Raw genomic sequence first — 14,608 nt, forward strand, 5'->3', positions numbered from 1 at the left:
AAGAGCCTGAAAGTTCTGTTCCAGTCTTTAAACCTCATCACTCAGGTGGCAGATTCACTTTTTCTTTCTCCCCATTCTCCCTTCATTCCCCTGAATTCTAATGGAATGCTTTAAGATAATTTTAATTGGAGAAAGCAACCAAAATGAATAATTATATTATAGCAAGGTAATTAAAAAATTATAAGTATGATAGATTTAATATTTTCTTTTTAAAATAAGCTCATCATTATTGAGTTCCCACAAAATTCTTACTAATATTTGATGTTGACCACTGGCTCTTATTTATAGATATTTTAAGAGAGCAGAGCCTTGACCTGAGTTTTTCTCACATATGGGTAGTCCTGATTGAAGACTCAGTGCAAAATAGTCAGGTAGGATCAGGATGCTGCTGAGCTGCTTTAGCAACAAAGAAGAGATACTGAGGATATCAGCTAACAAGGGAGTTTACAGTCATAGTAGACACAAGTCTTTGCAGAGTTGGACACCACAGTTCCCAGTCTATGTTATTTCAAAGACAAGAAGGCTAGAGTCCAAAGCTGCAGACAAGATGCCACGCACTAGTGGTTATGGTGTAAATTACTCCTTTCTATTTGTGTAAACTCCAACACATTCCAGAAAAAAAAAATAAGGTTGCTAATAAAGCTATATACAATACATAATGGTAAAATAAATTTAAAGCAGATGACAAAAATGAGGAAAAGGGAAAAGTAGTGTTGGAAAGGAAGAGAGAAACAGAAAAGAGAATAATATTAAAGATACATACTATGAAGGCCTATACATGTGGGAAGGTGGATCGTAATTCTGGGTCTTCATAATATCATTTCCATCATTGTAATTTATAGAATGCTGCAGTCTTGTTTTATCATTTATGCATAGCTAAGATTAGGGTCAGTAGAAATCTAAAATATATTAACAAAAAAGACTGATCCCTATAAGAGCACCCACATTATGTAGGCAAAATCTAATATAAATGTGTGTAGGGAACCAGACTGACCTCCAGTGAGCATCCTTTGGTAACACCAACATAATCAGGGCTACTGAGTATATTGTATGGAGTTCTTGAAATTTCAATATCTTTGAGACAGCCGGAATATTTCTTCAAGTTTACTTCTGGCCTATTGGATAGTCAAACGGAGAACAAAAGCAATATCATTAGGGTGATGGCAGTGTACTCTCTGACTACTGGGAAGAAGCCATATGGAGCAGACACACAGGCAGGTACATCACAGACATCAAACTGTGCACACATGTACCCAGCAAACTCTGCTTTCTATTATGGTTGGACTAAGTGGATGTTAACATCATCTGGCAGCAGGAGTCTTTATATAGTTCTTCTCCTCTTTAAAAATAATCTCACCCACAGTATTTAAGCACAAGGTACGGGAATTAACTGACTTCTTATTAACACTTCATATGCATAATGAAGTAAGTGTTTCTTTTTTCCACCAAACAGCAGGCAATTGTGTAGGCAGCATAATTAAACTATATACAAAAAAAAGTTTTTATAAATCTTGCTCAAGATTTAGAAAAAAATATCTGGAAATGCTTATTTTGAAAAAAAAAATATTTCTTTCATTGATATGTTTTTTGGGGGCAGCTGAAAAATAAGATAATACACACACATATATATCCTTAAAGTTTTTTAAGTACAAACAAACCCCAAGGAACATTCTTTTGGATTACATAGTTTAAAAACAAATATTTTAAATTGGCTTTACAGATTGACACCAAAGTCTATATTCTATATTAGAACAATAACAAAATAAAGCAACCAAATGCAAAAAAACATACATTTCATTTTTCCAATAAGATTGAAAAATGGTTTTTATACCCAAACTATGCTTGAATGTTTACTTTTTGCTCACTACTTCTTAAAATGGAGCAAACATGCCAGCAGATTAGAAAGTGAAGTTCTTGTCCTTGAGTCCAGATGTTGCTTTGGTTTATTATGCAAATGATCTGACTTTTCAAAGACTCAGCATCCTTATATGTGAAATGGGCACCATAACAACAGTATCTACATTATCAAGTTGCAATGTTTGGATAATTTAATAAATAGCATAGCACACAGTAAGTGCTCAATAAACATGAGCTAGCAGGATGCCAGAGATGATGATACTTCTTTAGCTAAAACAGTGCTGTCCTATAGAACTTCCTGTGGTGATAGATAAGTTCTGTTCTGCACTGTCCAAATCAGTAGTTGCTAGCCACACATGGCTATTGAGACTTGAAATGTTGCTTGTCCCAATGAGAAACTGCATATTTATTGTTATTTAATTGTATTTAATTTACATTTGAATAATACTGAACTATATATTCAACTACAGAATTAAATAGAACTATATATTGGCTACTATATCCAACAGTGAAAGTATATAGGAATAAAAAGGTAATTCTTCTTTGTGTGGTGTCAATAAGCATCTGTAAAAAACTGTCCAATCAACATCAAAATATTCTACTTGATAGGGTAATGATTAATTTTCTCCTCATTGTTGCATGATGCCAAGTTTCCCTTTTTTATCTTAATGAAAGACACATGGCATGAGGAAAAACAGGTGGGAAAGCAAATTAGACCCTGGCAATGTGTATAAGGTGATTTATATCATGTCAGGCATTTGTTCTTTTTTCTGTTTCCCCTCTCTCTTTCTCTTTATGGAACTTCTTTCCATAAAGAAGTTTTTTATGGAACTTCTTTCCATTGACAATTTTCCCTTGTTCCCAAGGTCATCTTTATGTTCAGTCAGCTGGCTATTACGAAGAACATGCCCAACTGGAGTGTGAGGATCTTGCTTATATATTTTTTTGTATAAAACAAAGAGAATGGTGAATTTCATTCTCAGTGTTCACCTGCTTCCATATTTTAATTTAGGGCAGTGGTCCCCAACCTTTTTGGCACCAGGGACCGTTTTCATAGAAGACAATTTTTCCACGGACTGGGTAGTGGGGAATGGTTTCAGAATGATTCGAGTGCATTACATTTATTGTGTACTTTATTTCTATTATTATTACATTGTAATATATAATGAAATAATTATACAACTCACCATAGATTTGGGACCCCTATTTTAGGGGAAGACAGATTTATCATATTTTTTTCAGAGGTCCTGTCAATAAAGTAAATCACTCCTACAAATTATATAGCTCATTGTTTCATGGAAATGCAAAGAATCATTTCAAAATATAAGGATTTAGCAAATTCAGCATTATGAAAATCACAGGGGATAGATACTCACATCCAATGACCGGACTCCTAATAGTAACCATGGGTCTCTGTTTCATGAGGGTCACTAATCAAAGGCTAAATTACCAAGCTACACAGTGCCATCTCAGTGTCATTATCATATATTTCCATGAAAGCCAGCCTTTGCCTTTTAGCCATCTCAGCAAACATAGTACAACTGGTCTCATAACTGTATCATGATAAAACAATGTGGTTTGTTTTCCCCCCACTTTCATTTCTATGTATTCTAGTTTCTGATATTGAAAATCTAGCCTTTGCTTTAAAAATTTCTTGGATCAGTTTAGCCTCATTATCTTCTTTCCAAGAAATTTGGCATAGTTAGGCTCTGGAATGCCAAAACACCAGGCTTTAGCTCTAGCCAGCGTATGCAGCCCTGCATGTCTCTGGGATTTGATCAGCCATTTACAGAGGCCTGCCACTCATAGCTTTCATGCTAATGCCTGTCTGCAAGTGAGAATTAAAGTGTTCCTGAGAAGCTGGGGAAACTAGCAAACTTCTTCACCTTTAACAAAAACATTTGTTTTAAATATGGTATTTCCAGAGATTCCTTTCATCTTGCTCCATAGATCATTTCAAATAAATACGGCAATAAATAAGCAGCTTTCATGAGAGGTGCAAAGGCCATGTAAATGTTTGCATATTTGCAGGCCTGCAAAAAGCAACAAGGCAGTGGTAAGCATTCGAGAGCATGGGTTGATCATTCAGCAGACAGCATGGTACTAGGGAGGCCAGAGTCTGGGGTTCAACCCAACAGACTAGACTGTTCCCCAAACCTTGTTCAGCTGCCCTTTGAGTGTGTGCTGCTGGTCACCAGGGGCGCTGTGTGCAGGTGGTGGGACAAGTACTATAAGCAGAGCAAATCTATCGTCACTGCTGGTGAGACAACTCAAATTGCAGCTCGACTGAGAGTGGATAAGCAGCAGCATCTTCGTAAGCGAGAGCAGCACGGACACTCTCAGAATGCGTGGCTTGCTCATGAAATGTACTATGAGCAAAGCTGCATAGGTGGCACTCCGCGTCTGCATGGGTGCTTTATCTAAGAAGCCACATTTACTGAAACCATGCACTTGAAGAAGGCATGCATAAATTTAAATTTTACCTTGCTTTCATACTAGGTCAAAGGAAAGAGAAAACAAAAACAAAAACAATTTATTTATAATTGTATTTCATTTAGTAAAACAATAAATCTTAATCATAAATCTTTAAAAAATCATCTTACAGGGATCTACAAAGGAAGGGCATGCAAAACAATGACAGAACAGAAAACAGATGAACAGAAAACAGACATATGTCCTTGAAATTAAAATCCAATGAAATTAAAATCCAATGAAATTAAAATCCAAATATCACCATGGCTCACGCTACTCTCTTGGAAAATTTTAATTTTGAAATATGAATTTAAAGTACTTATTTTGATCAATCTAATGAATGGGAAAATACATGAATATCACTATTCTGTAATATTCACGAGTAGCTTGTAAATATTGTCTTTCAAAGAATTTGAGCTTAAAAATACATGTAAAAATAATTTATGTTTACTACATCCTTTGTACTCTATCATATGGAAACCCTCTCCATGGGCAAAATAACAGGTAAGTATCAATGCTTGGTTCCTTTATCAATCATAAATATACATCTAGAGATTATTTTGAAGTAATGTGCTTACTACAGCAATATTATACTATAATTATGAAATGCTCTACTGTTAAAGTAAAAACATCTTAGTGATAAAGATTCATTATATATATAGTCTCTAAGTCAAGACATAAACCCTTTTCAGAGAAGTTAACAGGTATATTTTTATAAATAATTCCTAAAAATTACTTTATGATAATTAAAATCATTACTTGAATAAATGAAGCTAGGTTTCATTAACTTTATTTTGGCTATATTTAATTCACTCAATAGAATACAGTTAATGATCTCACAAAGTAAAATATTAGATTTGAACAACTGGATCCCAGTATTTAGTATGGTGCCTGTCACATAGTAGGTACTCAACAAACACTTGTTGAATGATTGATAAATGGATTTCCAATAATAACTATGTCACTGTTCAAATAAATTTGATTTGTAATGATTTTTTCTGACATGACACTTTAAATCTATATTCCCAACACAAATATAATATAGATAAATGCAGAACCAGTTTGCACCAGGAAGTTTGTCAACTCATACCCTTGAAAACTTGGTAATTAGACAGTTGCTTGGTCTATGAGTTTAGATTTGGGAAGAAGAGGAAATCTCAGCCTGCATGTAAGCTATCATAGCATGAGACTGAAGTTCCACTACTCATTTGGGAAATATGGAAATAATTAAGCACCATAGTTTTCAGCTACTCTCAGATTATTCCAAATATAATTTGTCTTTTTGGAGTAGAAATAAAATACTGAGACAGGACTTTTATGTCCATTAAAACCCACCAAACTAATTAAACAAAACAAAACAAAAAATTAAAAACAAGGTAATCTGTATTTGTAATAAACTCTTAAGGTTTAACCAAATCAATTAATCCCATTCTAATTAAATTCAATTAATGTTTATTGAACACCAAGTACCATATAAGCCTTATTTCTTATGTTTTCTAACAAGCAGTGAATTAATTAAATGTCATGTAAAATATTTTCTGACATTTTTCAGTTACTTTATTTTTTGAACTAACTAAATTATGAGGTAAATATGTCCCCCCATCCTGCTAGCTAAAAAGCATATGTGAAATTAAAAAAAAATGTTGGCATGGGTATGAGAACAACTAATACAGTTTTAGTATTGGGCATATGGGAAAGCTCCAACATGCCATTATGATCCTAATGCTTAGCAATAAAATAGGTTCTACTCACAGTATTCTGGAACACTGACTAATTTTCAGAACTCTAAGCAATGTCAGAGTGCCATTATCTCCAGTGAATGTGCAAGGAGAACAGCAATTACAAGATCCACATTCAACTCTGGCTTCCACCTTTAATTACTTTCATAATTCTTTACAGCAGGTGCATATAAGGGAAACAGTGATTCAAATCCATCTCTTCAACAAAGATGTCAAATTAATCCTTTGGTTTCTAAATTCTGGTGTTGTTTTAATATGCAACATGATTTTTTTTGATGAGGCCTTTCTGCAACTAAAAGTTGCATGACATTCCTATTATAATTAAACTTCAGAACTCCAGTGAGCATAGTGGCCATTTAATTAAAACTTAATCCTTAGCTTTAAATATACTCTAAATTACCTCAAGTTTCTCAGCGTTGGTAGGCCACCAAAATATATTTTATCATCCGCTTTCAGGTCAAGACCAAAGTTGTTTCCAGGAGATGAAGTTGCTATGTTCTCCTCCTGATTAGTATCTATATCTACAATTGATATGTTGGCTGTAAAGGAGATAGAAATTTTAACATTTTATTTGAACAATATCAACCACATCTATATCATTACCGTTATCTTAAGATAAATTTCATTTAATTCTAAAATTAACATTGACTTTCTTAAGCACTTGTACTGTATTCGGCTATTTAATAGTCACAGAAATTACAATAAAATACGTTATTAAACTATCCACAAAAAAGCATAAAACTAATAGCTTGAATACAAATGGAGGCAAACCAATGAAGATAAAAGAGAGAAATTTAGATGGACCTCAAAGATCCATTTGATGTAGCACTCTGTAACATACATAAGTAGTTAGAAAATAATGTAAGATAAATAATTAAATGTTAACATAGATATCTAATGGGGAATCAGGTAATTTGTTGGAAACATGCTGAATCTGTGGCTCTTTCTGTAAATTTCACTTTCAGCAGAACTACTGGGGTTTAGGCTCATCTGCAAAGGGTTACTCCTTTGCATAATATAGTTGCACATGGAAGTGGAGGGATGGGGATGTTTGGTTCTGCAAGATGCTGGGACCCACAGTCCACTGCAAACTACATATTAGACTGGGGTGCTGAGGGTCATGAAAGAGGTACAGTCCTCATGCTTTATTGCTTTTCTCTTGGGTCTTTCATGGTATTTCTAATATGATGAATATAAAAATTCAGAAATAGAAAGGAAAAAAGAAAAGCAGCAGCACTTCTCAGTTTAAACTGCTTTGTTTAGAAAGCAGATGGGAACTCCTATCTCATTGATTCTTCTCCCACACCACTCAGCCCCTTCTTAAGGGTCCAGCTGGGATCTCTCTGAATTCATGCTTTCTCACCATAACATTTGCTTAGACCCAGCCTTTAACTATTTCATATGCATCCTTGATGTGTATTGAGACATTAGGTCCTTAACATGATAGATTTGTCCTCTAAATCTTTGCCTGATGTATGATCTGAAGGATCAGATTTGAAAATGAACAAGGATTTGAAAGGAAATGAAAGGATTTGAAAATGAACATTTGAACCAATGGATTATAAGGGAATTTGTGTTTGTTCATTGGAATGCTCATTTCTTGGATATTCCTGGTTCAAATAAATATGACAAACACTGAGTAAAACAAAGTTAAACATATATCTTAATTTTATGGCTGCCAAGATCTTTCAATTAATATGCAATGCACTGCTCCAAGAGAGGGACCTAGAGCAAGATGTACTTCCCAAGTTTATTTGACCATGAAATATTATTATTTTTCCTTAACCCATCATCTTTTAAAATTAGTGTCTTTTAGAAAACACATAAATATCAAATTCCAAAATTCATTTGTAGTTCATAGCTCTACCATTCTAAAAAGATGTATCTTCAATAAAACCAAACATAACTGCCTTATAAAAGATGACCAAAATCAAAAATATCCAAACCCATTAACAACTTAAATTCTCAAAGCAGACTTTTATAAAAACTAAACAACAAAAACACTTAAAAGGAATACTTGTCCTATTAAAAATATTTCATGAACAATAATTCCATCCATACATACATTTAATTACTTTCATATACATAATTAGTTTCATACTATATATCTCCTTGACTGGACTGGTGGCTAAAAGAAAATAGATTTGTAAACCTTTTCCAAAACTTTTTCATACATATTCCTTTTCATCTAGATCAGTGAAGATGTTTTCATATGGGGCTGTTCACTGGAAAATGAAAATAGACTCTTTCTGCAGACCTGGTGGGTATTTTAATGGTATCTGAAAATGAGATTCTGCCTCTCTATCACAGGCAAGCCAGTGACTGGAGGTAGTTTTCCTCCTTATCCCTGAGTCAATTTATGCATTTTGAGAAATAATTCTAAGAAAAAATGATTAAAGAGCAGCAACACAATTGAATTGAAATTCACTGGCCCAAGAGGTAACTCTGGCAGAGAGATGTAGGATGGCATATTTTCACTGACTTAAAGGAAGAGCTTTACTTTCTCCATTCTTTGTAAGTGATAGCGATGAAGTGGGTTCTACTATGAAATGCTAATACTTGCTTTTGTTTCTTGCCCTATTTCTTTTCCTAACAGAATAGAAAAGGAAACTATTAACATGAAATTTCAGAGTTGATGAGTTCAGACATCATGTATGGATAAGCAAGGAAATAAGAGTTTTGTTAAATAATAGACACAATAGGGTATTAAGTATTTTATAATCAATGCTGGGTTGTTATAAGCTAATTGTTTTTACTTTGATAATGCTTTTTTTTCTCTCTTTTAATCTATTGAAATTCAAAATCATCGTTCTCAACTTTGTTTTCACAACAATGTACTTGAGGGATATAGAGAGTGTGAGATGCCCTCCTGAAGGATTGTATTTGAATTTCCAGGGGCAGTTCTCATACAGAATAACTGAGAATAATTCATGTAAAACAACCAATCTGGTTATTAAAAAGGAGAGATAACCCTCATTGCTGGAACCCTATTTCAAATTATCATCCCACTACTCTGTGAACTCTGATCTTGCTAAAGTCCTCAGAGACCTCCCTATATCCAAACTTGATGGAGTCCTTGTAGTCCTTACTTTAATCCATATTTATGCAGTTTTTTGGTGCTGTTAGCATTTTCTTCCTTCTAGGTAATTTCTTCTTCTGGCTTCTGTAATGCTAAATTTTCTGGTTTCTCCTACTTCTCATTCTCGATCTCTTTTCCTGAGATCTATTTTTTGAACACTTCTGAAATGTTTATGTTCCTTAATGTCCCTTCCTTTGCCCACTTGTCAGGTTTTAGCCATCTGGGTAAACTCAAGTTTATATCTATGTACAATATGTTGATGACTCAAAAGTATGTATGCCTGGACCTAATTTTGCCTAAAAGTCCACATTCAACAGGTGAGACATGATCATCTGTATTTTCCTTCAGTACTTCAAACTAAACATATTCAAAACCAAAAAGGAAATGATTCTCTTTCTACTCCCAGATCTGTATTACTTAGTTTATTTGGTGGTATTATATGACTCTCACCCAACCTACTATAAAGTTATCCTGTCTCCTTACTGTTCATATCTAATCAATTAAAAAACGTATTAAATTCTTCTCCAAAATAACTCTAATATCTGTCTTATTTTTAATACAGTTTTTATTGAGGTATAATTGACATACTATCATTGGCTCATGTTTAAAGTGTACAATTTAACAAGTTTTGATATGTATAAACTTATGGAATCATCACCACAATCAAGAAAATGAACATATTCATCACCCCAAAAGTCCTTATACTTCTTCTGTTTTTTTTTTTTTTAAGTTAATGGTCTTTATCGGAAAAAAACCTAGCATTTACAACTTGGAATGGGCAGAAATTATAATTTCTTAAATAGCGATGTTGTTGGTTGTGCTGAAGTCCACAGCCACAGCCTACTCTGTCATGGTTCAGAAGGTTTAAAAACAGAGAGTCCAAAGGTGCTCCTAAGTAAAGGTTTCTTATTAAAAATTTGTGTGAACAGTGACAGCCTAATACCCATTTCACTCTAGTACCAGGCAGACGACGCCAAACCAACATACTCGGGCATGCCACCCCAGGGTGTGTCACCATCACCGTGGGCATTAGCATACGGAAGTACCAGAGGACCATCCTACCAGTGGGCTATGTCTCAACGGTTTATCCTTCACTCATTTGTCTGCATGTCATCCTGAGGGAAACCAATTTTAAATGTATCCATTTTCAGTAAACCAGCTATGACAATTTATACTAAACAAATTGACCTAGAACCCATTTGAATATGTTTTGAATCTGTTTTTTTCATTTTTAATACAAATGCCTGACTGTGCTCAATCGTCAAGCTGCACGTATGAAAAACTGGCCAGCCCAAACAGTGTGTTAATCATTAGCAAATGGAACTTTAAGGCGTCCTTATCATTAAGGTAGTATAAGTATTTATATTGTAAAACTGATGTGTAGCTTGATCTTTAGGGGACAAGACCACCAACCAATACATGCAGATTCTGTGTGTGTGGACAGAAGGTACTTTTGACATTCAGTTTTGCTATGTAGAACACAATGAATAAATGAACTTTTTTCTTTTCTTTTTTTTTTGCAAGAGGTAAGTAAAAGATTCAATTTGATTCTTCCGGAAGGAGGAAAAAGTTGAACATAGGTCTTCATTTTGCAGTCATCATCTGTATGAATTCTTCATAGTTGACTTGTCTGTCTCCATCAATATCTGTGTCTCTGATCATTTAATCTACTTCATCTGTTAGTTTTTCTCCGAAATTTGTCATGACATGACATAGTTCTGCTGCTCTGATGTAACCATTACCATCTTTGCCAAAGACTGGGAACGCCTCACCGATTTCCTCCTTCTTCGCTATCTGTATCTTTCATTTTTCTAGCCATCATAGTAAAAAATTCTGGAAAGTCAAGGGTGCCATTACCATCAGTGTCCACGTCGTTGATCACATCCTGCACTTTGGCTGCTGTTGGGTTCTGACCCAGTGACCTCACGACAGTTAGTTCCAAGTTCCTTTGTTGTGATGGTGCCGTCGCCGTCTTTATGGAATAGGGAGAAAGCTTCCTTAAATTCAGCAATCTGTTCTTCGGTCAGCCATCAGCCACGGTGCCAGCGAAGGGAGGAAGAGCACAGGGAGCGAGGGTGGCTGCACGGCGCAGGGGCTGTGACGGCGGGGGTGCCTCTGCGCTGTTGCTGCTGCTGAGGTGCCCTGTGCACTGTGCCTTCTGTGCCGCCTGACTGCGAGTGACAGCTCCGTGTCCACGAGACTCCCACCACCACTGCCTCTGATACTTCTTTATAATCCCTCCTGCCTGCCTCTCCCTACAGACCCCATTCATGAGCAGCCCCTATCTGCTTTCTGTGACTGTAGATTAGTCTGCATTTTCTAGCAGTTTTCTATAAATGTACTCTTTCTTGTCTGCCTTATTTTCTCAATAATTGTTTTGACATTCATCCATTTTGTATGTATATTAGTACTTTATTACTTTTTATTGCTGAGTAGTATTCCATTGTATGGTCATACCATGATGTGTGTATATCTATATACCTGTTGATGGATGTTTGAGCTGTTTACAATTTTTGAGTGACACAAATAGAAGTAATATGAATATTCTGGTATATGTCTTTATACACAAGTATGCTTTTATGTGTCTTGGGTGAATACCTAGGAGTGAAAAGGCTAGTTCATCTGGCAGGTACATTTTTAACCTTTTGAGAAACTGCCAACCTATTTTCCAATATTGCTGTGCCATTTTATATCCTCACCAGCAGGGTATAAGAGTTCTAGTTGCTCCACATCTTTGCCAGTATTGGGTATGATCAGTCTTTTTAGTTTGAGACATTCTACTAGCTGTGTAGTGGTATCACCTTGTGGACTTATTTTGCATTTTCCTAATGTTGAATCCCATCCCAACTCTTATTTTAAGTATCATTTAACTCCTGCCTAGACTATTTTGAACCTAATTGATCACTCTGTCTCTGGTTTAGTCTTCTGAAAAATATATCATCCACATTGACACCTAGACTATTAAATTTAAAATGAAATTACTATGCCACATCTCTACTTAAAATCCTCCAATGGATCATCAAGATGAACCCAAACTTCTCAACATAGTTTAAATAACTTCTTGTGATCTGAACCTTGCCAGCATGCCAAGTATTATCTTCCAACATTTCTTCGAAATTTAAACTCCAGTTATTTAAACTTACAATTTCTCCCTAAATAATCTATGCTTTTAAATATCATTATCTTTTTATGTGATACTCCTTGGCCTGGATCACTGTGCCAACTGCTTCTACTCCCCATAAAATGTTTTATGGCTCAGTTAATACCCTATATCTCTCTTCCTATAGTATCTGCCTTAGTGTTTACTACCATGTTTCCCTGAAAATAAGACAGGGTCTTATATTTATTTTTCCTCAAGAAGACACCCTAGGGCTTATTTTTAGGGGATGTGTTATTTTTTTTAAGTACGGTACAGTAATCTATATTTATTCAAATATAGTTAAGTCGTCTTCTTCTGGAACATCATCATAACTCTCCAAACCCCGAATTCTATCCTGAATTTCTTGCGACTCTATTTCCTTTAGAACCATTGGCCCCAATCTCTCATGTCGAGCAATAGAGCTCTCATGGGGCAGATGAGAAGGGCTGCTTGTCTTCATCTTCTTTACTGCTCTGGGATGAAATGCATGGGTTGTGCAGATACTCTGCATAGCCACGCCCATCACTAGGTCTTATTTTCGGGGTAGGGCTTCTATTGTGCAAATGCTTAGAAATCCTGCTAGGGCTTATTTTATGCGTAGGTCTTATTTTGGGGGAAACACAGTACTTCCTAAAGAATTTATTTGTACAGCACAGAAGATGTTACTCAAGGATAGGAACTGTATTCATCTTCATTGATTCAGTGCAGCATCTGATACATAGTTGGCATTTAATAAATGTATCTTAGAAGAGCTAATCTTACCAGAGCAGGTGGTAAGGGTTATCTTCCCAGGCCCATCTTCTTTTCCTTTTTAATTTAGATTTCACTGATTTAAATGCAATCTTTGAATATTGCTCCTGAAGGTAAAAGGTATATTCTTGTATTCTATTAAGATTACATTTTCAGCTACATATAAGAAGTCTATATTTGTTTTTCTTTTGTGAATTGTTTATAATCTTTGCTTCTTTTTATATTGTGGCTTCAATGCTTTTCTTTTTATTAGAAAAATTAATACATGTTAATAGACCTGCTAGAGTAATAAGAAGTATTAAAAGTAGCAGAGAAAATATATTGGGTATATGAGAATGCATGTGGAAAAATAGAACAACTATAGTCATTATAAAAACAAAATTTTACTTATTTGGTTTGAGAAGTTGGTGCTGAGACCTCAGAGAGAATAGAGAATGAGGAACAACCATGAGCAGGAGAAGGTAGAATTTTCCAGCTTAATCTGAGAATAAAAGTTCAGAAACAGTCAACCTCATAGAGCTTAATGTGATTTTTTTAAATAGTGATAGTGTAGAGAAACATGAGAAAAGGAAGAAGAATGAATGACTCATATCATTAAGACCCATAATAAAAGTGAGAATGGCTGCTTGGTGTTTTGACAGGAGTATTCAGGCAAAAAGCAACATGAATCTAGAGTGAATTTGAAGGCCAGGGTGGAGATTTATGAAAGAGAAGCTATTAGCCAACTGCAAAGGGATGGAAGTAGAGAATAGAAATGAAGCAGAAGATACTGAATGGGCTAAGATAAAGGAAAGTTCTTTCTGATTTCTGGACCACAGATTAGTAACAATGTAGTTCTATTACAATCTGGAAAAATTAGACCAACTGGGGGAAGAACTTTCTGAACTGATAGAATGCTTGAGTTGCAATACACCCAAGACATATTTTTAATTACTTATACAGTACAATAATTTGACCTTTGACTAACACTGATTCAGAGTACAGATCTTTCAGTTACTTGTTTTATTAATAATAGGCAGAATAACAAGTCTAGACAGCAGACTGATTATAAAAATTGGTATTTCCAAGGTGACAATTTATTGAAATTGTTCTCCTAAGTAGTTGAATAATTTTATCCATGTTTGATAGATTATAGACTTGCTTAACATATTATCTTTAGAGTTTATAGCACTAGTCAATTTAGCCCAGTGTTTCTGGTATCTTTTTTTCTTTTACCTTGTGATGTCCTGACAATTCATATCAATCTTTTCCTTCTTTCTTCAAACCTATTATTCTACTATCTCTCAACCACTCCTATTCTCAGTCAATTTTCTGCTTCTAACTTCAATGAAAAAAATTGGTGCATCAGGACAGAATTGTCTCAAAATCCCATTCCATAACTACAAACTTATCTCTGCTTTCACTTGCCCCTCTTCTCCTTCCATCCTATTTGGGGAAGAAGGTTTTCTATCTCTGTTTTAGACTGGTGCTTTTATGTTAGTCTGGGTGCCATCCTCTCAGGATTTCTAAGGACCCTGCTATTTATTTATTTATGAATAAGACAGGGTCTTGCTTTTTCACCCAGGCTGGAGT

General features: G+C 35.0%; 1 protein-coding gene and 1 pseudogene across 1 annotated transcript in view; both read right to left on the minus strand.

Annotated features, from left to right (window-relative positions):
• LAMA2 (laminin subunit alpha 2) overlaps nt 1-14,608 on the minus strand; it is a 583,504-nt gene that overhangs the window by 38,984 nt on the left and 529,912 nt on the right. Inside the window, exons 52-53 of the mRNA XM_076002974.1 lie at nt 6,469-6,607; nt 995-1,115 (exon numbers count right to left, since the gene is read on the minus strand). Coding sequence (XP_075859089.1) covers nt 995-1,115; nt 6,469-6,607 — 260 coding nt within the window. The remainder of the gene's footprint in view (nt 1-994; nt 1,116-6,468; nt 6,608-14,608) is intronic.
• On the minus strand, nt 9,060-11,171 carry LOC142870908 (neo-calmodulin pseudogene; annotated as a pseudogene).

Source organism: Microcebus murinus, chromosome 5 (genome assembly GCF_040939455.1).
Source record: "Microcebus murinus isolate Inina chromosome 5, M.murinus_Inina_mat1.0, whole genome shotgun sequence".
NCBI lineage: Eukaryota > Metazoa > Chordata > Mammalia > Primates > Cheirogaleidae > Microcebus > Microcebus murinus.